A 22,979-nucleotide genomic window follows, 5' to 3' on the forward strand; every position below is an offset into this window, starting at 1 on the left:
CAGCCGACGGCGTCCAGACAGTGGTTGTCGCCCAATCTATCCTCGAAAGCACGCCACGAAAGAGACGGCCTTTTCCAGTGCTTCTGCTCTCGCGCGCGGAGAGGAAGGAGTGGATTGACACCGACGCACACGGGCAAGAGCGATGGAAGCAGCCGTGCTGCCCTCGAAACCCTGCTTCATAAGCCACAACCCCACCAAACGCTCCCATCGGCTCCTGCTCCTCCGGTGTCAAATGCCTCTTCAACCCGCCTCGATCCTGCCGATGCGAACAATGTCGCCGGTCCACCATCTACATGAGCAGGAACCCCCGGAAGCTGCAGAATGCGCGCCACGCGATAGCATGCTTGGCGCACACACGGCGTTCCTGGGAATGGATGCACGCCACGTCCCAACGGCTACCAGCTTCGATGCTGGCAACGACTCCCAGGTGTGTCAGGATACCGACCCTTGTGCTGCTAGGTGCACCACTCGGTGGCTACGCTTCCGGTCGCCGACGGCATCTCTCTCCCACTTGCGAATTTGGCGGGAGCTTCATTTGGCGTGCGGGACCCGTGCGCTGCTCGTCTTGATCGAGCCAGACATGAAGTTTACGCTCGAGCTTGCCCCCGAAGGCATGAAGATAAGCTACACACGAGCTCGACAGTCTCCAGCAGCGTTTGGCAGGCGTCTTGCCGTAGTGAGGCGTGTGAAGTATAGACACGGCGCGGCAGTTTGGGTCCCGAAGCAGTGATTGCGTCGCTAGAGGTCGTTTCCGACGTAGCGGTCGGCAGAGATGCCGAACCCCACCCCAGAGCAGGCAGATGAAGTGCGCGCAGCAGCATAAATAGGCGAGTGGATCCAGCGACTCGCTTTGGGCTTATCGACGTCTCGAACCCGCCGCTGTCCCGCCCGACGCTCTACTCCCCGCTTCGCTGTGCGAGCGTACCATCACCCTGTCCATCAGCATACCTCTGTTGGATCCATTCGCAGGTCGAAAGCCCCCGCCTCTCTTCAACCGAATCCATCGGCAACTCTCGACACTTCTCTCCTTTTAGCCACTGAACGGGGCTCAGGATGCATCGACACGATGGGAGCGAGTATTTGCCGGCGGTGTTGGGCAGCCAACCGCACGGGAGCCAGGTGATTGCCCTCATGCGCTTCTCGCAGGAGTCCATGACGTGGAATCTGCCCGTGCTCATCGCGCAAACCTTGCTCGTCGCCGAAATCGTCCGCACGTACCCAGCCGAGCTCCGCATGTTGCTGCGCATCGTCCGTCGAGGTCGCCCCAACGTTGCCGAGATCTTTTTCATGGTGATCAAGTACCTCGCACTGATCGCGGTGATCTTGGACATTTTAGTGAGCGACACGTTTGCGGCGACGACGGACTTTGCGTGTCGCTCGTGGGCATGGACCTCGTCGACGTTCTACTTTCTCTGCTCGACGCTGGTGTTCTGCGTGATCGGATGGCGAGCGCGCATCATCTTTCGCACATCCCAGAAGGCGACCTACCTCATCTCGGGCGGTTTGGTCGTGCAATTGGCCATTTCGATGTGGACCAACTGGCGCGTAGTCAAGGCGGACGCCCTGACAGTCGCTAGAACCTGTGCCCCTGCCGCGCAAGTGCATGCAGGGCCGGAGGGTAACGGTGCGCTTCGCATCCACTTTTGGCAGAGCTCTACATTCTGGTTCCTGCTGTACAACACGCTGTTCGAAACGACGCTGCTGGTAGCATGCAGTCTGAGGCTGTACAAGACCTCGAGTGGTCCCGGCGGCCTCACGCGCATTGCCAAGATGCTCTTCGTCAACAACGTGCACTACATGGCGGGCGTCGAGACATGCAACCTGATCGAACTCATCATGCTACTCGGCTGGGCAGCCAGCTTACCTGCGGTGCACATGACAAGCATTGCGATCCAGATCGTTGTAGGATTGCAGATGCTGATTGGCGAACAGGAGGCTGTGCATAGCCCTAGCTGCTCGCGCGTCGGCTACTCGGTCGCCAACTCGACCACCAGCAGCTACGCCAAGCCGACTACCACCACCACCAGCGATGGGTCGTATTCAGGACACGTGCGCGCACTGTCGTACATCAAGAGACCCGGAACCGCCGGTTCGGCAAGAGAACCCGCGTACAGCCAACATCGTGGTCGCGGTCGCAAGGGCACGCTCTCGTCCATCTCGAGCGTGCCACACTACGCAAAGCCCATTCCGGAAGAAAATGTTCCCGGCATGCCACAAAGGGCTGCCACCGCTCCAGATAATGGCGTCCAGGTGTCCATCGAAATGCCGCCACTCGCACACGCTAGCTCGGCACCCAACGGCCCCGCCTACCAACCTCAATAGACCAGAAACAGCTCCAACTTCCCATTCACTCTCATTCGCCCCTCCTGCCTCTTTGACCCCAAGTCTGTCGCCGTTTTCGCCGTGTACAATGAGCCTGTCCCTCTTCTCCCTCCTTTGTTTCTTTCTCATTCCTTCCCGGCTTGCAATTCCAACGACACTCCCTCGCCCTTGCTACATCGGCGCTATCGCATGCGCATGATCGATTTCGAGCCGTGGGAGTTGCTACCTATTGCGTTCGTCGCTGACCTGTTTGAGATGGTGTGACTCGGGCCGCTGGAGCGACGCCTTGCTGGACGACATGGCCTGGTGTATGCTTGCGGACATGTTGTCGTCTGCGTCCGCATCCGGGTCCGAGAGCGTCAAGCTCGCCTGGCGGCGCATCTCGTCTATGGGTCTGTTCGGCCGCAAGTCGTACGGCCGATCGGCATCGGCCGTGGCTGTACGCTGCGGCGATGGGCGCCTTCTCGACTTTGCTGACGCCTGTGCGTCGTCGTCGTCGTCGTCGTCGTCGCTGTCCTGGCCGATTGCGTGGTGTGGCTGTGCCGAGTGCTCGAATGCGGATTCCGAGAAGTGCGAGTCCTGCGAGATGCGGTCCGAGGTGTTGAGGAATGCTTCGTCGTCCGGGTTGATCTTGGAGTACGCCGAGGTGTAGGGGTTGTGTCTGAGGAGCGAGTCGATGAGCCAGAACTGGAGCACGTTCATGGCGAGCGGGAAGAGGGCCATGGAGAAGAGCACCTGAGCATCCTTGTGGCTGCCAAAGAAGCCGAGGATCCACGAGCCAACGTCGAAGAGGAACGGAAAGATGGCCAATACGACGAGCACGGCCATCTTCATCAAGAACAGCACGAAGAGGTACGACGCGAGCTGCTTGAGCCAGTACTCTAGCCTGGGCTTGGCTCTTGCCAAGGAGCGGCGTGCTGCTGGGCCTGCACTGCTGCCGCTGTCCGAGACGGTGGTCGATGCACGCGCCGATGCAGACGACAGAGGCGCGGGCAGTGGCGGCGGAGCATACTGACCCGAGACGAAACCCTCGAGGCCAAGCCGCTCTGTGAGGAACCAGGTGACGTACTTGAGCGCAATGTAGATGAAGAAGACGCCGAGGGTGGTGTCGACGAGGATGTTGAGAAAGTAGAGCGAGCACGGGTTCTCTCCTCCTCCGCTAGCGACAAAGTCGGAGAGGACGACGTTGAGGATGTGGACGAAGAGCTGGCCGAGCATCTGCTTGGAGATGTCCAGCGCCCAGATCTTCCACCTGCGCTTGGGCTTCTCGCGCTGGCGTTTGTAGACGAGCGACCCGATGACGAGGATGCCCATGATGGCCTGGACGAAGAGCGCAAACGGCCCCATGAGCTTGCACTTGTCGCCGTCCACCTCGGGCGTGCCGAGGATCGGGGAGGGCGTGGGAGACGCAGACGATGCTGAGTCGCGCATCACCCGTGCAGCGCCGGCAAGCCCGACGAGCCGCGCATCGGACAACGGCATGGCTGGCGCTCGGTCCGTCGATCTTCCCACGACGTTAGACCAGCAGTCGGCGAGGATGATGACGAGGTGATTGATAGAGTCGCAAAGGCAAACTGCACTTCCACGCTTGAATGGACTCGACCGACCGACATGCGTGGCCCCTCAGCGGTCTGTGCTTTAAAAATGCATTTGCATTGCCACATCGGCAGCTCCGCTCTCCGCTGGTGGATGGGAGGGGATTGTCGGAATTTTCCGCCTTGGCATTCGCCTCTGAATCACACGCCTCATCGCCACTTCCACGGCAGACACCCGACATCAAGCCCTCGAAGCAGAGACGCAGAAGCAGAGTTGTAAGATGCAAAGGTATACAGTACATTGATACGAGCACGAGATACATGGGAGAGACAAAGTGTGTGTGCGCGTTAGAAGAAGGCGCCAAAGTCGTACTTTTCACCGGGCGCAGGGCCCGTAGCAGCGGCAGCCGCCTTGGCCGCACCCACGGCTGCCTTGGCAGAGGAGCCCTTGGCCGACGAGGAGCGCTTAGGCGTCGGCTTGGATTTGGAGGGGACGACGACGCGTGCCTTCTTGTTGTGCACTCGACGCTCCTTGCGCGAGAGCTGCTGCTCCTCCTCGTCGTCGTCCGCCTCGTCGTCGCCGGCGCTCTCGCCGCTGCGCTTCTTGCTGCCGCCGCCGTTCTTCTTGAGGATCGACTTGAGCTTCTGCGGTGGCTGCTCTGCCTCTGCCTCGTCGTCTTCGTCGTCGTCCTCCTCCTCTTCCTCATCCTTCTCCTCGTCATCAAAGCTCTCGTCGCCTGCCTCGAGCAGCGCCTCGTCGATCTCTTCCTCGTCCTCCTCGCTGTCCTCCTCGGGCGGAGGCGGCAGCATCTCGACCTCCTGAAGCACCAGCGCCTCGCGGCCAAGCACCGCCGAGATGGGCTTGAGTCGCAGCTCGCGTGCCTGGAACTTCTTCCTCCACTCTTTCCTCGGCAGCACCAGAGGCATCGTGGACGCCACGCGCTGCTTGGTCTCTTCGGACGCCTTGAGCACCTTGTCGCCCAGCTTGGGTGCCTGGGTGTAGTAGCCGAGCATCTGATGCGACCAGTCGCGCAGCAGCACACGCGACGCACCGATCTCGTCGGGGATGTTGCGCTTCTTCATACGGCCCGTCGCACGCGCCAGCGCGATCAGGAACTCCTGCGTGTCGGCGTGCACCTTCTGGCGCCGCGCCGCAGCTTGGATCTTCTCGGCCTCCTCGGCGTCGACTTCCTCGTCCGCCAGCGAGGCTCGCTCCACCTGGAACGAGCCGTACGCCGGCACGTTGTAGATGAGCATCAGATCCTCCGGATGCGACACGCGCGACATCAACGACCACGTCAGCGGCAGCGGTTCCTTGATCCTCTGCACGTGGCCCTGGTTGCGCATGAGCGTCTGCATCGACTTGAGCTCCATGCGTGCCATGAACTTGTGCTCGTCGTCCTCCTCCTCCTCCTCCTCCTCTTCATCGTCTTCCTCCTCCTCCGCGTCCGAATCTTCGGCAGCCTCTGAGCTCTTGAGCGGGATCAGCGCAGGCGTGTCGAGCACGGCCGGCCAGTCGCTCGTCTCGTTGTCCTCGTCCTCCACATCTTCGTCCTCGGGAACGCCGATGGCGTTGAGGATCGCATCGGCCACTGTGCTGCGTCCCGAATGCGCCAGACCGACAACGGCGACATCTCCCTTCTTGACGCCCTTGAGCGCGAGCTTCTCGACGAGAGCCTCGGCGCCCGTGTTCTCGGGCAGCGCATCCGAGGGAGCGCAGATGGGGAAGACGGGCAGACCGGTGGAGCTGGAGAGGTAGGCGGTCCACGCAGCGACGGTCTCGAGAGGCACCATGTCGGCACGGCTGAGTGCGAGCGCGAGCTTCTTTCCCTTTTGCTTGGCAACGGCCGCCTCGAGCCATGGGCTGCGGAAGCTCTGAGGATCGCGCGCATCAAGCGCCAGCACGATGGTCTTGATCTCGTCCGAGGCGAGCAGCTCCTGCAGCGTGCCACGGTAGAGCGGGGCTGTGAGCGGCATGTCGTCCAGGGCGTCCTCGTCCACCATCTCGTCGCTGTCCTCGGCGGCCTCGGCGTCGGAGCCATCCTGCTGGTCGTCGGCGTTCTGCTCGCCGCTGCGCTCGGCGAGCTTCTCCGCCTTGCGTGCGAGCTTCTCCTCCTCCTGAAGTCGGCGCTTGGTCTCGATCTCGTTGAGCAGCTGCTCCTTGTACGGGAACGAGTTAGGGATGCCCGGATCCTTGCGAGCTTTGCTCTTCCATTGCGTGCTCCTGCGCTCGTCACGGTTGGTCTTGCGGCGGTGCTCCTTGACCTTCTTCTTGATCTTCTCCCTCTGCGCGATCTTGACACGCTTGGACGCGCGCTTCTTGACTTTGACCATGGTGACGTGGGGTAGCCTGACTTACGAGGTCAGGTATGGAGCAGAGGGTGATGGCCGGGACGTAAGCGGAGGCAGCGTTGCGGTACCTCAGTTCTTCCAACAGTCTCAGGGTTCGAGCGAGCTGTCCTCTTCCGCTTCTGCTGGGCCAACTTTCCGGGCAGCGAAAAATTCGCTTTCGGCCAACCACAAAAAAAAAAGGTGAAGGGCAGACCCTTCTCGATTTAGGTGATGCTTAGTCACTACGGCACGGCAGGAATAACCGAGCGGGAAAAAAAAAAAAAATGCGGAGGAAATTCAGCTCCACTCGCATGCACGCCACTTTCTTTTTCTTTTTTTTTTCGAGTGGTCGTGGGCGGGATGGCGCATGGCCGCGGGTCGTGCGAGCCAGGAATTCCACCTTCGAGAGGTGCAGAGAGATAGGGCGCCTGGCCCGCACTTTTTTCGGTACAGCGCACGGCGGCGCAAACCGAACCAAAATGAACGATACGACAAATTTCGCATTGGCGCGCCCGCTCAGTCGCGCTTTTCGATGCTCGACGCCGACGCTCGATGGAGTTGGCCGCCCCCCACCACCACCGGCGACGGCGACAACCGATACCAGCTAGACCGTCAAGTCGTCCTCCCAGCAGCCCGCCTGGCCTACGTTCCCCCCGCGACACGATGGTCCACAGCTCCTAGAGTGTTCCTTGCCGGCCGTGCACACTGGTCTCAGCAACCGCCACCGAGCTCCGCTGCACCACCCTCTCACCAGATCAAGCATCGCCAAGTCACCAGCAACCAGACTTTCCTTTGAATCCGCCTCGCACCCTCGCCACATCGCCGAGGCGCTGTTGTGATGCCGTCTGTCGCACCGGCACACCCTCGCTCTACCGGCAGCAGCAGCTCCTCCGCCTCCAAATCCAAATCCAGCATGAAGAGGCCCTCCCACTCCAGCCTGTACGGCGCAGATGCCGAGCGTTCGCCCTCCAAGCGAAGGAGTCCGCCCTCGGACGACTCCGATTCGTCCTCCCCCTCGCCCGTCACGCCGCTCAAGCCGCTGCGCTCCAGCCTCTCTAAAAAGGCGCCGCCACCAGGCAGCATGGCGGCCATCACCTCGATGAGCTCCTCCTCCACCAGCTACCAGGGCATGTACCTCAGCTTCGTCATCAACGCGCTCTCCGAAAAGGAAAAGGGCAACACGGGCCCGTACATCGAACTGCTCGTGCAGTTCGCCGAGCCGTCCACCGGCCGATCGGGCGCCTCGGTGTCGTCGCTGCGCTCGCTGCTCGCCGCGCTCTCGCACGTGGTGTCGGACCTGGACCGCTCGCACACCAAGCTCGTCGAGAGCATCTTTGCGCTGCCGTGGACCTCGATGGACGATGCGTTTGCGCAGATGTGGATCAAGTTCGTCTGCAGCCTCGTGAGCGCACGCAGCGAGTGGCTGTCCGTCATCCTCACCAAGGCGACCAAGGCGCTCTCGTACCGCCTCGAGTGGCTGCCGTACCAGTTTTCCGACGAGTCCGGCAAGCGCTCCGCCTCGACGCTCAAGCGCAAGCAGGTGTACGAGCGCGTGCACGTGCTCATCCGCTCGCTGCTCAGCGTCGTACCCACGCTCCCCGGCGTGCTGGGTCCGCTGCTGGTGCAGTTCATGCCGCACAAGATGGTGCATCGCTCCGACCAGCTGGTGTATGTGCGCAACATCCTGCACGTCAGCGAGTACTGCGCCGAACTGTCAGAGGCGATCCTCGGCGCCGTCGTGGACCGCGCCATCCAGCTCGACGTCGAGATCCAGGTGGAGCTCGACGAGTTCGACGACGACGAGGCCGAGGAGCTCGGTCTCGACTTTGAAGACCCCTTCGAGCAGGCGCTCGACGACATTGAGGACGGCGAGAGCTCCGACGACGACGACGACGATAGCGACGACGGCGACTTTGCCGACAACCTCTCGGACCTTTCCGACGAGAACTACGACCAGGGCATCGCCACGGACGAGCAGAAGCGCACGCAGGAGGATCTGCAGCGCTCCATGCGGCGCATCCGCGAGTCGGTGGCCAAGCTCGACGCGATCATGATTGCGCTCTTTGAGCATCTGCGCAAGCTGGATGCGCAGTACGTCGCGGGTGCAAACAGCCTCGGCTTCCTCGCTACGAGCGCGAGTCCCATGGACGCCGACACGAACCGGCGCAATCTGTTCCATACGATGCTCTCCATCTTTGCGCGCAACATCCTGCCGACGTTCCGCTCGCGCCACGTGCAGTTCCTGCTCTTCTGGTTCAACTCGCTCGATCCCGAGTTTTCCGACTTTTTCCTCGGCGTGCTGCTCGAAAAGAGTCTGTACAGCCGGCGCGTGGCGCTTCACGACAAGGAGGAGCCGGCGGTGATCCGGTCGGCGGCGGCGGGGTATGTGGCGAGTTTCGTCAGTCGCGCGTCGTACGTAGACGGGGCGACGACACGCGTGGTGCTGTACAACCTGTGCGCCTTCATGGATGCGCACATCGACGAGAGCAGCCGCAGCGATACCGAGGCGGGTGCGGCGGCGCCGGGGGCGAGTGCGCATGCCGTGTTCTACTCGGTGGTGCAGGCGGCGTTCTACATCTTCTGCTTCCGCTGGCGCGACCTCAAGATCAGCCACGACGAGCAGGATGGCGTCGCGGGCGACATGGACTACCACGACGCCGACGAGATCGGGGGTGGCATGCACAGCAGCGTGGGCAGTCTGGCGCAGCTGGGTGCCGAGTCGTGGTGCGATGGGTTGACGTCGCTGCAGCGCGCGGTCACGTCGCGCCTCAACCCGCTCAAGTACTGCTCGGCGAACGTGGTGAAGCAGTTTGCGCGCATCGCACAGCACACGGGCTTTCTCTACTGCTACTCGATCATCGAGGCGAACCACCGATCGGTTCGTAGCAACCGGAGCAATCCGGTGTCGCGATCGACGTCGCTCAACCGGCTGCAGCTGGAATCGTCGGGGTCGGCGACACCGATGAGCCAGGACGGCAGCGAGCGCGGTACGCCACGACCCGAGGGCGTGTCTTCGCCGCAGAAGGAGACGAAGCGAGCTGCAGCGGGGGTGACGACGGCGTCGGTGCTCGAGTCGTTCTTCCCGTTCGACCCGTACAAGCTCGAGTCGTCGGCGTCGTTCATCGAGCCGCTCTACCGCGAGTGGGCCGAGGTGGCGCCGGACGAGGACGGCGCCGACTCGTCCGAGGAGGAAGACGATGATGACGCTGACGATGTGCGTCGCAACGAGCGCGGCGGAGGTGTCGAGATCCCGGGCTCGCGTGCACGCGCTGGCAATGACGACGAGGATGACGATGCCAACAGCTCGTCGTTCGTCTCGCAGGTAGAGGCCATGAGCATCAGCCCGTACCTCGCCTCGTAGGATCGACCTCCCCATACTCGCACACTTGTTTTTGTTTTCTAGTCTTTTGTGTTTTCGCACCGCATTTTGCAATTCCTTCTGGACGTCTAGTTGAGCTTCTGGACGAACTCGATGACTTTCTTCTCGGGCAGCATGCCCACGAATCCGTCGAGCACCTGTAAACCCACCTTGTCAGTACAATCTCTTCTTTCTCTATGTGAGGGGTGGAGTTTGGACTTACTTTACCGTTCTTCATTGCAATGACGGTAGGCATAGCCGAGACCTGCAGAACACCATGTTAGCCATTTCGTTTCTTGCTCCATGTGGGGGTTATGCAACTTACTTTGAACTGTTGGGCGATATCTTGGTGTTGGTCGACATCGATGGTTACCAGATCAACTTGCTTGCCCGCGAGCTCTTTCTGAGTAGCTACTTTCTTGAGGGCTGGGGAGAGGAGTTTGCAGGGCTGGCACCAAGTCGCAAAAAAGTCGACGAGCACGGGCACCTCTGCCTCTGCACCGGAGGGTTTCAGCACACGCGCGTTGAACGTGGCCGCATCCACATTCTCGTACACCTTGGCTGTGCGTGCAGACGCACTGAAGCTCCGAGCACCTCGAAGGCCTGCGGCAGGAATGCGAATCGCTCGGTTCAGCATTGTAGCAGTGTGTTTTGGCGAGCTGGATGGTTGTGTATCGGAACGAATCCGATGAGCATCGAAAGGGCCCGAAAAGTGGAGTGTCGGTGATTATGTAATTGCCTGTCATGCATCGATTGGGGAGCGGCGGACGCGAGCTGCAGGATGCTATCAGCAGGCACGTCGAGCCACAGATGCGCACGGCGGTCAAAGGCGGCTCAAGTCCAACCCCCTGACTGGAGCATTGACGTGTACACCTTTGCATGTCTCCCCCGGTTCTGGAAGCCCAGATAATGCTTGGCGAGATCGACATGTTGGGCGCGGAGGACGAGATGAGGGCTCGGTTACATGCACAGCCAGGGGTTGGGACGCAGCGAGTATTTGTTCTGCACCACGGCCCCTGGCTGGCAATGGAAGGCACGTCGCTGCGTGCATATCCGCCGCACTCCCCGATGCTCCCTCCTCCCTCACCCCGATGTTGCCGTTTTGCCATTTTCGAAGCCTCTTTTTCTCGCATTCATTTTTTGGCAACAGCGTCGAAAAATGCAGAGGATGCTACGTTCGAGTAGCGGCAAGCCGGGTTGGATGCAGTCGGCGAGGCTTCGATAAGACGTCCGAGGTGCAGCCCGTGCAATTGACAGCACTACATTCACTCAAAACAGCCTCGAGTCAGCATCGACACGATCCTCACCATCGCTGGCCCGAGGCGGGTTAAGCGAGATGGAGGCCGTGCCTTTGTCAGGCGTCAAAGTGCAAGAGCCGGTTTGCTACCCACTTGAAGCCAGACCGAGATGCAGCGAAAATGCCGAAGCGCGCCGCCTCGCGCCACGAGAGAGAGAGCTCCAAGAGGTGTTGGAGGAGCAAGCTCGACTGAGACCAACACCGAACGTCACATTTGAGGCGCGACGAAAAAAGAAGAAAGGCGGGCGCACGAGCAGAGGCAAGCGGGTGTGCGCGGCTCGTCCGAGCACCGTGCAGGCACGCGCAGCTGGGGGAGGCGAGTGCTGCTGCTGCTGGCATGCGCACGCGTCTGCGACAGGCACGAGGCGCAATAGCCGACCCGCCATGCAGCGCACCGAACCGCATCCACCCCCGAAGCTCGCCCTCCCCTCCGACACGCTTTCTTTCCTCGCGCGGTGACGCTCGAGTCAAAGCAGTCAGAAAACGGCCCAGCTTGAGATCACACCCGCCAAAGCCTGCTCGGTTACACTCAAAGATCACCAGCTGCCTGGGGGATCGGATGGAGGCACGAAAGAGGCGGCTGCTGCAAGGTGTGTTGCAGGGTGAGACAGCTTGGAGCCAGCCCAGCCAGCACGCCGCCAGGCAGCCAGAGGCACTCAAGGCACACTCAATGTCTCCGATGCACTCCACGTCCGAGAGTCCGAGACGTTTGGCATGCATGAGCGCCTGCCTCCCTCTGCCGTTCTGCCACGCATCGCCGCCTTCGGTGAGCTGTGCATGGCGCACCTGCGATTCGGACCGCGGTGCTGCCCTTTTCGCTGCTTTGCTACTTTGACAGCTGCTACAGCCAATGCCAAGCAGCCCCCCACCCCCCTCCCCCGCCGTCTGGCTCGGTACGAGCGACCATCGGGACGGCCTGGGCAAACAACCCCCTCCCTCCATCCACCGCTCCAGCAGTCGGTCTCGGAGCTCGTACCGCAAGCTCATGCATGCTCGAGCGACGGGCGTGCAGCCTCATCCCGGCCTCGAATCGCTCATGGCGCGCCACGCACAGACGTCAGCTGCCCCCGCTCGCTTAGATCGTCCCCCATCACTGCGCGGGCTCAGCATGCCTTCGACGCGAGCTGAGTATATGTATCCACGAGTACCATCCATCCCCCAACCCAAACCACCTTCTCTCTCCCAACCTCTCCACTCCCCTCAACGACCACCTTTCCTACACCCTAGACACTCGCTCTCCATCCCCCTTCCCCTTTCCCCTTCCCAACCCCTGCTTGCCACTGCCTCACTTTCCTTTTGAACCTGCTCTGCTCTGCTCTGCTTTGACCTGCTCAGTCTCAAGATCGTCTCTACACATTCTTTGCCCGCCGTCGCGTCTTTCTATCTGCATATCCCACACGCCGCATCCATCTCACATTCCAAGCAGCATACAGCAACATCCTCGCAGACTGTCTCGACGGATCCTCGAACAGCATCCTCCAGTCTTTGCCCCCCCCAACACCCGCATACACTCTCAGCACACGCCAGCATTAGAACGCCATGTCGTTCGCGTCGTTTGCGCCGCTGCCCGCGCCGTCGTCGGGCGCATCGTCCATCTGGGCACGCCGCATGATCACCAAGTCGGTCCCCACGAGCGAGGCCGAGGTGGAGCTCAACGTGCTCTCGCTGCTGCTCGATGTGCCGCTTGCGGCGCTCGACGAGCACGACCCCACCTCGCCCGTGGCGCTGCCCTCGCCCAACTCTGCCTGGGCTCCCAGCCCTGTCGCTGATATGGGCTTTGCGGACGTCTCGCCGCTGCCGCTCGAGATGCACGCGGCACAGACGGCGGTCAAGGCGGCACTCGACGTTCTCGAAGAGCCGAGCCTCAGCCGCGGGCTGCGCATCTCGACAGACATCCCCACGGCAGCTGGAGGACGCGGGTGCTTGACGGCGCCTCTGTCGCCTGCGCTGTCGTCGCCCGTTTCGCCGGCAGAGTCGTGCTTCAGCACCGCCGACGACGGGCTCAAGAAGAAGGGCCGCGCGCGCATGTCGCAGGAGAAGCGCAAGCGGCTCGCACGCCGACGCGAGCGCGAGGCCCTCGTAGCCACACTCACGCCTTCGGAGCTCCACTTCCTCCCGCACTCGAGCCACAGCGCACCCGTCACGCCCGTCCACTCGTCGTTCGCACCGCACGCCTTTGGCGGCTTCCCCTTTGGCGCCGCCTACGACTCGGCGCCGCGCGACGCGTTCGCGTACGACATGCCGTCGCCCGCACTCACCACCGCCTCGCTCGCTGCTTCCAGTGCAGCCTGCTCGACACCGGGCAGCTCGCCGACCGCTCTTGCGGCGGTGGGAGACGCCAACTCGAGCCCACCCACGCTCGTGGTCCAGCCGCCCTCTCCGCAGCGACACCGCCTCCACGGCCTCGGCCGCCCCAAACACGCCTGGACCGGATTCGCCCCCACCCACCTCGCCTCCGTCTTTTGACGAGTCCTGGCTTGCTTCTTCCTGCGGGATGTATACCCACGTAGCTTTTGTACCGCCCCCAACTCAATGTAGCCCTAGACACACACAGCTCTGCACACACGCCAACCATTGGATTTTGTTTTTTCATCGGCCCAGGACCGCATTTGGCATTGCAGAGTGGCTGCTGCTGTTTTGGCCCACGCGAGATCTAGGCGGTGAGGGCGGCGGCGGCGTTGGAGCCGGGAGCCTCGGCCATGGGCTGCTGCGGGCACTCCTTTGCGATCTGCAACCCCACTCTTTTCGTCAGCTCTTCTGTCGCAGTGTGGAGGTTTTGGGGGGGTGATGTGGGGCACTTACGTGACCGGGCTGGTTGCAGGTGTAGCACGACTTGACCTTGACCTTCTTTGGCTTGGGCTGGGCAGTGCCGGGTGCAGCGGGGGCCTTGCAATCCTTTGCGAAGCTATTCTCCGCCTCATTGTCAGCTCTCTCTCGCTTTTCCTCGGTGCTGATTGTAGGGTAACGTACTGGTTTGGTTGGCCGCAGTTTCTGCACGTCACGGGCTTTGCCTCCTTGGCCTCGACGGGTTTGGGGTTTTGGGGGCAGTCACGAGCCCGGTGGCCCTGCTCTCCACAGGTGTAGCACGCCTTGGCGGCACCGGAGGCGGGGGTGGGGCAGTCGGCACGAATGTGACCCTTGCCTCCACAGCCATAGCACTGCTTGGCGTCCGCCGTGCGCGGAGCCTCGCATGCAGACGACTCGTGTCCGGGCTCGAGACAGTTGAAGCATCGACGCTCGCTGAACGAACAGTTCTCAGCAAGATGCCCCACTGTTGCAAAGGTGTCAGCCGAGGTCCAATGAACGAGAGAGAGGGAGGAGAGGAGGACACTTACGCTGGCCACACACGTAACATCCAGGTCGACGAGACATTCTCAACTACCCAACTACGCTCTAAAACCACCACCACTGTCAGCCAATTGTAGGTTGACGAAGGCAGAAACGGATGGACTTACACTACTCGTTGACTCTGCGACTCCGCTTCAAGGGGGTTTGACGATACTTTGAATCGCCGTGTAAAGGAAAGTAGTGATGAGGATGAGGATGGAAGAGGATGAGATGGCGATGTCACTCTCTCTCTCTCCACTTCTCGCCCTTCCCCACCGGTTCTGACGCCACTCGAAGCCGCGCGGGCCAGAATGTCGTGTGCCACTCCAAAAAAAAACGCTCCGTGTTAAGTCTGCTCTCACAGTCGCTGGATCACACGACATCACCCCACACATTGCGTACTCGAGCCCTCCCATTTCGATCAGAGCTTGGGCTCATCGGTGCCCAGCACCGCCAGCAAGATCCTGAGCAGCTCCGCCGACGCCAGGTCGTTGGTCGTCCTCACCGTGAGCCGTGCGAGCTTCGCGTCTCGGTTCGGCTCGAGCCTAAGCAGACATCCGACCTTCCCCGCCCTGGCCATATGCAGCACGCCCGCAGCGACCGAGTTGGTCGGGTTCGGATCAACACCGTCCAGATGCTGCAACCGTGCGCCCTCGATGATCCTGCGCTGTCGGGTCACGTCCACCTCGCCCGCACTCGAGAGCCTGAATCCAAAGATCTTCTGTGCCTCGCGCGGCGGTCCGCCGATCTGGCGCCATCGCTCGAAGAAGTCCGTGGCGCCCAGCTGGACGGGCTCGATGAACTTGCTCACCAGCACGGGCAGTCGCAGCCGGATCTCGTGCAGCGAACCTGCCAGGTACGACACCTCCAGCACCGGCGGCTGCGTAAACAGGTCGTGGCACTCGACCAACACCACCGTCTGCGCCTGCGTCATCGCCCCCAACACGTTGGTCGGGATCTTGGGAACGCTCACCGACAGCCCTGCATCGCCACTACGCACCGAAACGCTAAACGCGCTAAAGTTGACGCCGATCTTGTTGCCAAAGTACAGCGCCAGCCGGCCTTGGTGCGCGTGGTACTCGCTCTTGAGCCCGATCTGCATCTGGCTATCTTCGTACAGCACGCCCTCGGCCGCAAAGCACAGCCGCTGAAAGTACTTGTCGCTCCCGGCGCTGAACGTCGCTGCGTTGACTGGAGTCGCAGGCGTCGCGGGCGTCGACACCTTGGACGCCGCCGGCGACGCTTCATCCCCGATCAGAGGCTGCTCGGACAGCAGCCCCGCATCCTCGAGCGCGGACGAGGGGGCGTTCATATCGAGCCCCTCGAGTCCGGCAAGCACATTGTCGGCATCGTCGGCTGCGCCGCTGCGCATCGAGTCGGCGGTGACCGCCTCGGAGGGATGGCCGGCGCGGATGACCGAGCCGAGATTGCCACCGGTGGGCATGGCGCCGCCGTTGGCCTTGCCCTTTTTGAGGCTCTCGAGGCGCGCCTCTTCGCGGCCGCGGTTGGAGTCCTTGCCGCCGATGATCCAGGTGCGCTTGTCCTCGGTGTCGGTGTGCTTCTTGTGCAGCCTGCTGAGCAGCAGCGACGACTTTTGCGCAAACGGCGGCATCTCGTCGCACACGGCCTGCAGCAGCTCGTCGTCGGGCATCTCTGCGAGCGCAACGTACTCGCACGCACGCTGCTGCAGCTCGGCATCCAGCACGTGGCGGTAGCGGTTGAGCACGTACAGGATCTGCTCGCGGATCTCGGGGAAGAGGTTGAGCCACTTGACGTACGTCGAGAGCAGCAGCGCACGCGTCGACTGCGAACACAGGTGCGAGCGCGAATGCAGCGTGTGGAACTGCTCGATGGGACTCGCGCCCGGATCGTTGGCGATGAGATGGCCAAACTCGCCCAGGATGTAGCCGCCCACCTTGATCATGTTTTCGTGGCAGGTGGTCGACTTGAGATGCTCGAGCACCTTGGTCGCCGCATACTCCTGCACGTCCTCGTTGTTCACCACGATCTGGATCACGCGGTACCACACCTCGTCGCTCACGTGGTCGCCCGCGGAGCTGATGAGCTGCAGGATCGTGTCCACGTACCACGCATACTCGGTGGCAAACTTTTCGGTGAGGATGGCGATCTTGAGCACCATCTCCTCGCGCAGCGCATAGTCGGCGATCTGCATGTACTTGAGCAGCTCCGACACGATCACCCGTGCGTTGGTCACGTCGCACATGCTGTACAGCAGATCCACGCCGCGGCGGCGCACCGAGATGTCCTTGTCGCGCAGCGAGAGGATGATGGTGTTCTGATGCATCTTGATGGGCTCCAGGCTCTCGGCACACGCCGCCAGGTGCGCCATGGTGTCGAGGCCCAGGTAGCGCACGTTGGTCTCGCGCGAGAGGATGAAGCGGCCCAGCAGCACGGCCGCCTTGGCCACGACGGCCGACTCGGTGTCGAGCTGGATGGCCAGATTGATCGCTTCGAACAGGATGGCGTTCTGCGCATTGTTGTGCTGCACGTTCTTGGGGCTTTCTTGCGAGTTGTTGATGATGGTGTCGAGCACCGTCTCGAGCGTGCGCCGCAGCGTCGGGTCTTCGGTGCTCGGGTAGTATTGGAGCAGACGGAGCAGTTTGACCTGGAGCCAGGGGATGGGCACCTTGTAGTAGACGTACTCGGCGGTAAAGTCGTTTTCGACTACGATCCTATGCATGCGCAGCACCGCCTTGTTGTACGACGTGGCAAAGGCGTGCGGATGGTCCTGGGCCATGGCCATGACGAGGCTGGTGACGGCGAGCGCGACGCCGAGGTCGTCGTCGTCCATGATGGCGATGATGCGCAGCGCCCACTCGTCTGCGGGGATGACGTCGGGATGCTTGCGGTAGAGGCGCAGCAGCGTGAGCGCCGCCTTCTTCTTGACAAAGCTGCGCGAGGTGGGCGAGATGAGCAGCCGATGGACGTCGCCGGCGAGCGCCTCGGCCATCTCCTTGCCGCCGATGTTGGCGATGGCGTGGAGGGCGAGGCAGTTGTTCACCTCGCTGATCTCGTCGAGGTCCTTGCGGATCGAGTTGACCACGAGGCGTACGATGTCCGAGTTTTCGTGCATGAGCAGCGTGATGGCGAGGTATCCGATCTGCTTCTCCGAGTACTTTGTGCTGGCGATGAGGTTGACGGCCTCCATGTGACCGATATCGACCTGGTAGCCGAGGATGTAGGTGAAGACGATCTTGGAAAGGTACTTCTTCTTTTGGTAGCCGTCGAGCTGGCCCTCCTTGAACTTGGCGCGGATGTGCGCCATCTCCTTGTTGATCCTTCTCTCTTCGAGCTCGCGCACACGGCATGCTCGCAGGTCGGCGATGTACTGCGTGAGCCCGCGCATGGACGACGACGAGTTGGAGTTCATCCTGCGTTACTTTGCGCCGTCGCAGGCGGATAAAAGTGGTGCTGGACTTCGATGCTGTTGTGCGCTGCTGCGAGCGATGCTTTACGGACGCGTCGCGGAGGCGGTGCGTATGAGAGCAGGCTCGAAAGGGAGCAGGCGAGCGGGGCGAACTGTTCGAAAGAAGCGACGGTCTTGAGAGCAGGGCCTGAGAGTATGCGAGCGAGACAGCTGTGCAGGCTGTTTACTACGCGACGGGCGAGAGAAAGGACTCGACGATGGGCAGTACCAAGGAGTAGGCTCAGGTGAGATTAGCGCAGCGAAAGGCGCGACGGTGGTGAAGAACGGCTCCGGCTGGCGCGATCGAGACCGAGGGAGTAGGAGGTTGTGTCAGGCGTTGAGGAAAGGCTCAACGACGAACGTGATCCCGGCACAGTAGGCGAGCGGGAGCGGTTTGCAAGAGAAGCGACAGGGGTGAGATCAGGCTCGAGGGAGGCCTGCGTTGTGAAGAAATTGATGGCGGTGCGATCAGGCTCGACTGGGAAGTAGATGAGCGGAGGCCGAGCTCTTAACAGGACCGTCGAATAGGCTCGGGAGGCAATCGTCCCGTGACAGAAGCGACGCTTGCGAGGGAGCGGTGAAGGGAAGCGACGGTGGTGAAGGGCTGCTCGATGGAGAACAGGATCGAAACCGAGGGAGCAGGAGGTTGTGCAGGCTGTTACGGCCGTGAGGTCAGGACCAGAGAGCTAGGCTTGCGGGAAGGTCGGACAGTGAAGAAAGCGACGATGGCGAGCAGGACTGACACCGAGGCAGTATTAGGTTGTGCCAGATATGACGGCCGTGAGAGCAGGACCCGGCAGGTAGGCTTGCGGGACGATTGCGCGGGCTATTCCAAAGCGACAGTGATGGACGCTTACTGAGGCCGAGAGAGAACGACGATTGCGCAGTGAAAGCAAGCTTCCTCGAACGGTGGACAAGACAAAGGGGGGGCGGGGTCCAAAGTCCGCCGGACGCCCAATTTCGGCCGTGCGCGCGCGCGCCTCCCAACCTGCACCGCCCATCCAACACGGCCACTCCAACCCCCTCACAAAGGGCTCCCCTCTCCACCTCCCCTCTCCACCTCCCCTCTCCACCTCCCCTCACCGCCACACCAAACGCTCTTTCACTCATCCTATGCAGCGCACTCCTTCTCACTTGAGCCGCGCACGACTGTGGAAAAAAACATCTTCTGGATATAGCACGACGTCGAATGGAAGATATTCGGTAACATGACCTGGACTACAGGTACAGCACAATCCCTTTCCCCCCGCCGCGCGTCGCCATGCACGACCAGCCAATGTGCGACCGCGCGCATCAGCCGATCAAGCAAACGAAGACAAACGACGTCGGGGATGCGAGACGAAAGCGACGGCCTCCAAATGACGTGGGGAGGGGAGGGGGAAAAACAAGAAGGGAAACAAAAAAGGGAAAGCGCGAGAGAGAGAGGAAGAGGGATGAGGAGGAGGAGCGAGGGATGGGAGCCGAGCCTTTTAACTTTCAACTTGCGGGGAGCTCGACCCATTTAGGCAGCCTCCTCGCCCTTGGCCTCGGCAGCCGGGGCGTCGGCGGCAGCGGCCTCGGTGGGCTTCTCGGAATCTTGCATGTCCGAGGTCCAGAGGGTGAGGTTGTCGCGCAGGAGCTGCATGATGAGCGTCGAGTCCTTGTAGCTCTCCTCCGAGAGCGTGTCGAGCTCGGCGATGGCGTCGTCGAATGCCTGCTTGGCGAGGTGGCAGGCGCGGTCGGGGCTGTTGAGGATCTCGTAGTAGAACACCGAGAAGTTGAGCGCCAGACCCAGGCGGATGGGGTGCGTGGGGGGCAGCTCGGTGACGGCAACGTCCGAGGCGGCCTTGTAGGCCTCGAGCGACTTGTCGGCAGAGTCCTTGCGCTTGTCGCCAGTGGCGAACTCGGCGAGGTATCGGTGGTAGTCACCCTTCCTGTGTGAAGCGAATTAAAAAAAAGGGGTCAGCTCTGCTCTCTGGCATTCTGGGCGAAAGGGGGAGAATGCGACACGTACATCTTGTGGTAGAAGACCTTGGACTCGCCCGAGGCGGCCGAGGGGATGAGGTGCTTGTCGAGAACGTCGAGGATGTCCTCGCAGATCTGGGCGAGCTCGGCCTCGATCTTCTCGCGGTAGGTCTTGATCATGGAGACCTGCGTCTCGTTGCCCTTGGACTCCTCCTTCTGCTCGATGGAGGAGACGATGCGCCACGAGGCACGGCGGGCGCCAATGACGTTCTTGTAAGCGACCGAGAGAAGGTTGCGCTCCTCGACGGTAAGCTCCTGGTCGGACGAAGCGACGCGCTTCATGTTCTCGACCATCTCTGCGTGCGTGCAATAAACGAGGTGGAGAGGTCAGTTTGCGCGGTCCCATCTTCACCTTCTCTTCGAATTGTGGCTGGTAAGGTACTTACCCTCGTAGCGCTCAGCCTGCTCGGCGAGCTTGGCGAGGTAGACAGAGTCCTCACGCGATTCCGGCATTGTGAAGTAGGTTGTCGAAAAGAAAAAAAAGTTCTAGGATGATCAAAGGTTGAAGAGGCTGTGAGGCGCGAAGGGGCAAGTCAGCAGGGGTTTTCATCACGCGATCGATCGCAGTAGTCGAAGTGCAATGCCCGTCCAAGGCGGGTATTATGCACAAAGGGGTGTCGGAGCCAGAGGCTGTTGAGACGCTGGCGCTTTTGGTGTTGACCTTATTGCCGCAAGAGTGGCAGATGCGGCTCGCCTGGCACTAGAGTGACCCTGCTGCGCGGGGAAGGACGCTCAAGGCCACTGTTTTGAACAGCTTGGTGGTGGCGAGAGGCCGATGAGATAGACGATGACGACGATCATTGTTTCGTGAAACTCTTTGGGCAGGGTGTTGAAGCATGCATGTGTGCATGTGTGGCCGGTGTCGTTGTACCGCACATGTCGATTGATGCTGAACGGCCTTATGGGTAAAGTGTCAAGACGCGCGTGGATGCTGAGTTTGCCAAGACGATGTGACGTGCATGGATGGCGACTGCGCTCTTGCCTAGCCGGGAGGTGTGCGAGTGATGCAGATCGATGGTACGAATGTGCATGCTGAAAGATTGGGTCGGCATGGTGGCGTCGACGGGTGGGACGATGGATACGCGATTGGGTTGGGGGGCGCGTCGAGTGGCGGGCGCGTATGTATGTGTGCGTGCGTGCGTGGTGGCGACGGCGTTGGTGATGTGGATGGACGGGCATGCATTGGGCAAGGGTTAGGGAGGGGATGGACTTACCCTGAAGTGAACAGGTGGATGCGGATGATGGTGGTGATGATGATGATCAAAGTGACACGAGGTGGTGAGAGCGGGTTGGTGGAAGTGAGGGACGATAACGGAGGCGGAAGGAAGGCGTGAGTTGCGGGTGGGCACGCTCCAGCGCCTTCCGCCCTCCAGACGCGGGCGAACACACCGTCTCGAGGAGAGCAGACCGAGAGGCGAGGCGGTGCGCAGGCCGAGCGGGCGAGCGAGGCAAGAGCGCGCGCGCTTACTGGGCGCATGTGCCTGTGAATTGAGAGAGAGTTGGGCTTTTCGAGCGAGACGCGAATGCGGATGCGGACGGGGGGGCGGCGTCAGTTGGCGAGCGAGCGGATGGCCAGCGCACCGAGTTGCAGATTCAGACACACACACACACACGCGCGCCTCTGCTCAGTCGTGCGCTTGACCCCCCTCTCCCCCATCGCACATTTTGAATTCCGCCCACCTTAGCGAATCTCACGCTTTGAAATGCCCCATTGAACTCGGTGCTAATCGTGCAATTCGGCCCATCCGTGTTGGCCTTTTTTCCCCTCCAACGCGCCTCTGCCCCCAACCAGCAGTGTCGGACGTGGAAGCAGAGAGAATCAACACACACACGCACACGCACACGCACACGCACGCACACGACAACGCGGCCTGTTGCTCCCTGCCTTGCCCTTCCCGCCGCCGCGACACACGCAAGGAGGCCCAGCTTGGAAATCGATCCCGCATCCTCGACACCGAGCCCCAGCTTGGCTTGGCCGCGTCTGCATCCCATGCCGATCTGGCAAGCCTTGCATCGGCAGCACACATGTATGGCCTCGGCGGTACACCCCGGCTCGCAAGAAAAGGATCGACTGATCTGCCCATCCACGCATCCCCCCCCCACCTCCGCCATATGAAATCACCACATCGCTCGAATCCACACATGACTTAGCCAAGCTGAGTCTTGCATCGGTGACAAAAGTGAGGTGTATCCGAGAGTCTTTCGTCAGGCGCATCACTTGATTCGAGCAGCCAGGGAGGTTGCACCTTGGTTGCCCCGTGCGCAGCCTCGACGCGCCGGCCTTTCGCAAGCCAACCCGATCAGCGCGCGATCTTCCCCCTTACGCCTGGCCTTGTCCTGAGAAGAAAAAGTGCACAGACCGCGCCACAACCCCCGGCGACAACCCCAAAATTCCCAGCTCACTTCACGCACGAGACACCCTCGTTCCCAAGCCCCCACCGCAGCGGCCTAACACTGTCCATCCTCGAAAATCACTCCGCTTCAGAATGTCGAGCTGGCCCGGTAGTTGAGCGGATGCAGAAAGACACACGCCGACAAAGTCACACACACACGCCGTGGAAGACAGGCTTGGGCACGATGCAGGTATTATGGCAGGGGAAGAGGAATGCAAAAGGGGGAAGTGTGCGCACGATTGATCCACTACACGACTAAGCATTGGCAGCAAGCAGTGCGGGCAACGGTGCGGGAAAGAGGGTGCGCGCGCGCTTAGAGGTCGCCATCGTCCTCGTCGGGCAGGGGAGCAGCGGCGGCGGCCTGGAGTTCGGCGTTGTACTGGGCCATGAGCTGCTCGTCGACCTGGACCTCGGGCGGGGCGAGTGCCGGGGCGGCAGCGAACTCGAGCGTGGGGTTGCCCACGAGCTTGCGCGCGAGCCAGAGGAAGGGCTTTTCGAAGTTGTAGTTGGACTTGGCCGAGATCTCGAAGTACTGGAGGTTCTTCTTTCGGTGGAAGGTGACGGCGCCGGTCTTGACCTTGCGCTCCTTGACGTCGACCTTGTTGCCGCACAGCACGATGGGGATGTTCTCGCACACGCGCTCCAGGTCGCGGTGCCAGTTGGGCACGTTCTTGTACGTGATGCGCGACGTCACGTCAAACATGATGATACCACACTGTCCCTGGATGTAGTAGCCATCGCGCAGACCGCCGAACTTCTCCTGGCCCGCAGTGTCCCAAACGTTGAAGCAAATCGTACCAAAGTTGGTGTGGAACTGAAGAGGGTGTACCTCGACACCGAGCGTGGCGATGTACTTCTTCTCGAACTCGCCCGTCAAGTGACGCTTAACGAAGGTCGTCTTGCCCGTACCACCGTCACCGACAAGCACGAGCTTGAACTGAGGGATCTCCTGGTTCTCGGCAGACATTTTGTGCGGAAGAATATG

At 61.4% G+C, this 22,979-nt stretch overlaps 10 protein-coding genes across 10 annotated transcripts; 3 read left to right on the top strand and 7 right to left on the bottom strand.

The window, feature by feature from the left end:
- Nucleotides 1-232: 232 nt before the first annotated feature.
- Nucleotides 233-2,322, top strand: PAN0_007c3132 (uncharacterized protein; the record flags this gene model as incomplete). Its single annotated transcript, XM_014801217.1, has 3 exons — nucleotides 233-449; nucleotides 579-690; nucleotides 1,053-2,322. The coding sequence occupies 3 exons, from the start codon at nucleotides 233-235 to the stop codon at nucleotides 2,320-2,322; spliced, it is 1,599 nt and encodes a 532-aa protein (XP_014656703.1).
- A 222-nt stretch (nucleotides 2,323-2,544) lies between these two features.
- Nucleotides 2,545-3,804, bottom strand: PAN0_007d3133 (vacuolar membrane protein; the record flags this gene model as incomplete). The annotated part of the gene is made up of 1 exon (XM_014801218.1): nucleotides 2,545-3,804. The coding sequence occupies one exon, from the start codon at nucleotides 3,802-3,804 to the stop codon at nucleotides 2,545-2,547; it is 1,260 nt and encodes a 419-aa protein (XP_014656704.1).
- A 401-nt stretch (nucleotides 3,805-4,205) lies between these two features.
- PAN0_007d3134 (p-loop containing nucleoside triphosphate hydrolase protein) lies at nucleotides 4,206-6,191 on the bottom strand (the record flags this gene model as incomplete). The annotated part of the gene is made up of 1 exon (XM_014801219.1): nucleotides 4,206-6,191. One exon carries the CDS (start codon nucleotides 6,189-6,191, stop codon nucleotides 4,206-4,208), a length of 1,986 nt encoding a protein of 661 aa, XP_014656705.1.
- Nucleotides 6,192-7,026: 835 nt separating this feature from the next.
- PAN0_007c3135 (RNA polymerase I-specific transcription initiation factor RRN3) lies at nucleotides 7,027-9,549 on the top strand (the record flags this gene model as incomplete). Its single annotated transcript, XM_014801220.1, has 1 exon — nucleotides 7,027-9,549. One exon carries the CDS (start codon nucleotides 7,027-7,029, stop codon nucleotides 9,547-9,549), a length of 2,523 nt encoding a protein of 840 aa, XP_014656706.1.
- An 86-nt stretch (nucleotides 9,550-9,635) lies between these two features.
- PAN0_007d3136 (thioredoxin-like protein) lies at nucleotides 9,636-10,183 on the bottom strand (the record flags this gene model as incomplete). Its single annotated transcript, XM_014801221.1, has 3 exons — nucleotides 9,636-9,704; nucleotides 9,770-9,811; nucleotides 9,872-10,183. The coding sequence occupies 3 exons, from the start codon at nucleotides 10,181-10,183 to the stop codon at nucleotides 9,636-9,638; spliced, it is 423 nt and encodes a 140-aa protein (XP_014656707.1).
- A 2,199-nt stretch (nucleotides 10,184-12,382) lies between these two features.
- Nucleotides 12,383-13,309, top strand: PAN0_007c3137 (uncharacterized protein; the record flags this gene model as incomplete). Its single annotated transcript, XM_014801222.1, has 1 exon — nucleotides 12,383-13,309. One exon carries the CDS (start codon nucleotides 12,383-12,385, stop codon nucleotides 13,307-13,309), a length of 927 nt encoding a protein of 308 aa, XP_014656708.1.
- Nucleotides 13,310-13,496: 187 nt separating this feature from the next.
- PAN0_007d3138 (zinc knuckle domain protein) lies at nucleotides 13,497-14,215 on the bottom strand (the record flags this gene model as incomplete). Its single annotated transcript, XM_014801223.1, has 4 exons — nucleotides 13,497-13,571; nucleotides 13,646-13,729; nucleotides 13,846-14,114; nucleotides 14,179-14,215. The coding sequence occupies 4 exons, from the start codon at nucleotides 14,213-14,215 to the stop codon at nucleotides 13,497-13,499; spliced, it is 465 nt and encodes a 154-aa protein (XP_014656709.1).
- A 376-nt stretch (nucleotides 14,216-14,591) lies between these two features.
- PAN0_007d3139 (adaptor protein complex AP-2 alpha subunit) lies at nucleotides 14,592-17,561 on the bottom strand (the record flags this gene model as incomplete). The annotated part of the gene is made up of 1 exon (XM_014801224.1): nucleotides 14,592-17,561. The coding sequence occupies one exon, from the start codon at nucleotides 17,559-17,561 to the stop codon at nucleotides 14,592-14,594; it is 2,970 nt and encodes a 989-aa protein (XP_014656710.1).
- A 1,537-nt stretch (nucleotides 17,562-19,098) lies between these two features.
- On the bottom strand, nucleotides 19,099-21,078 carry PAN0_007d3140 (14-3-3 protein; the record flags this gene model as incomplete). The annotated part of the gene is made up of 5 exons (XM_014801225.1): nucleotides 19,099-19,510; nucleotides 19,591-19,897; nucleotides 19,988-20,087; nucleotides 20,388-20,499; nucleotides 20,816-21,078. The coding sequence occupies 5 exons, from the start codon at nucleotides 21,076-21,078 to the stop codon at nucleotides 19,099-19,101; spliced, it is 1,194 nt and encodes a 397-aa protein (XP_014656711.1).
- Nucleotides 21,079-22,307: 1,229 nt separating this feature from the next.
- PAN0_007d3141 (GTP-binding nuclear protein GSP1/Ran) lies at nucleotides 22,308-22,961 on the bottom strand (the record flags this gene model as incomplete). Its single annotated transcript, XM_014801226.1, has 1 exon — nucleotides 22,308-22,961. One exon carries the CDS (start codon nucleotides 22,959-22,961, stop codon nucleotides 22,308-22,310), a length of 654 nt encoding a protein of 217 aa, XP_014656712.1.
- Between the last annotated feature and the right edge of the window lie 18 nt (nucleotides 22,962-22,979).

Source organism: Moesziomyces antarcticus (assembly GCF_000747765.1).
Source record: "Moesziomyces antarcticus DNA, scaffold: scaffold_v10007, strain JCM 10317, whole genome shotgun sequence".
In the NCBI taxonomy this organism is placed as follows: Eukaryota; Fungi; Basidiomycota; class Ustilaginomycetes; order Ustilaginales; family Ustilaginaceae; genus Moesziomyces; species Moesziomyces antarcticus.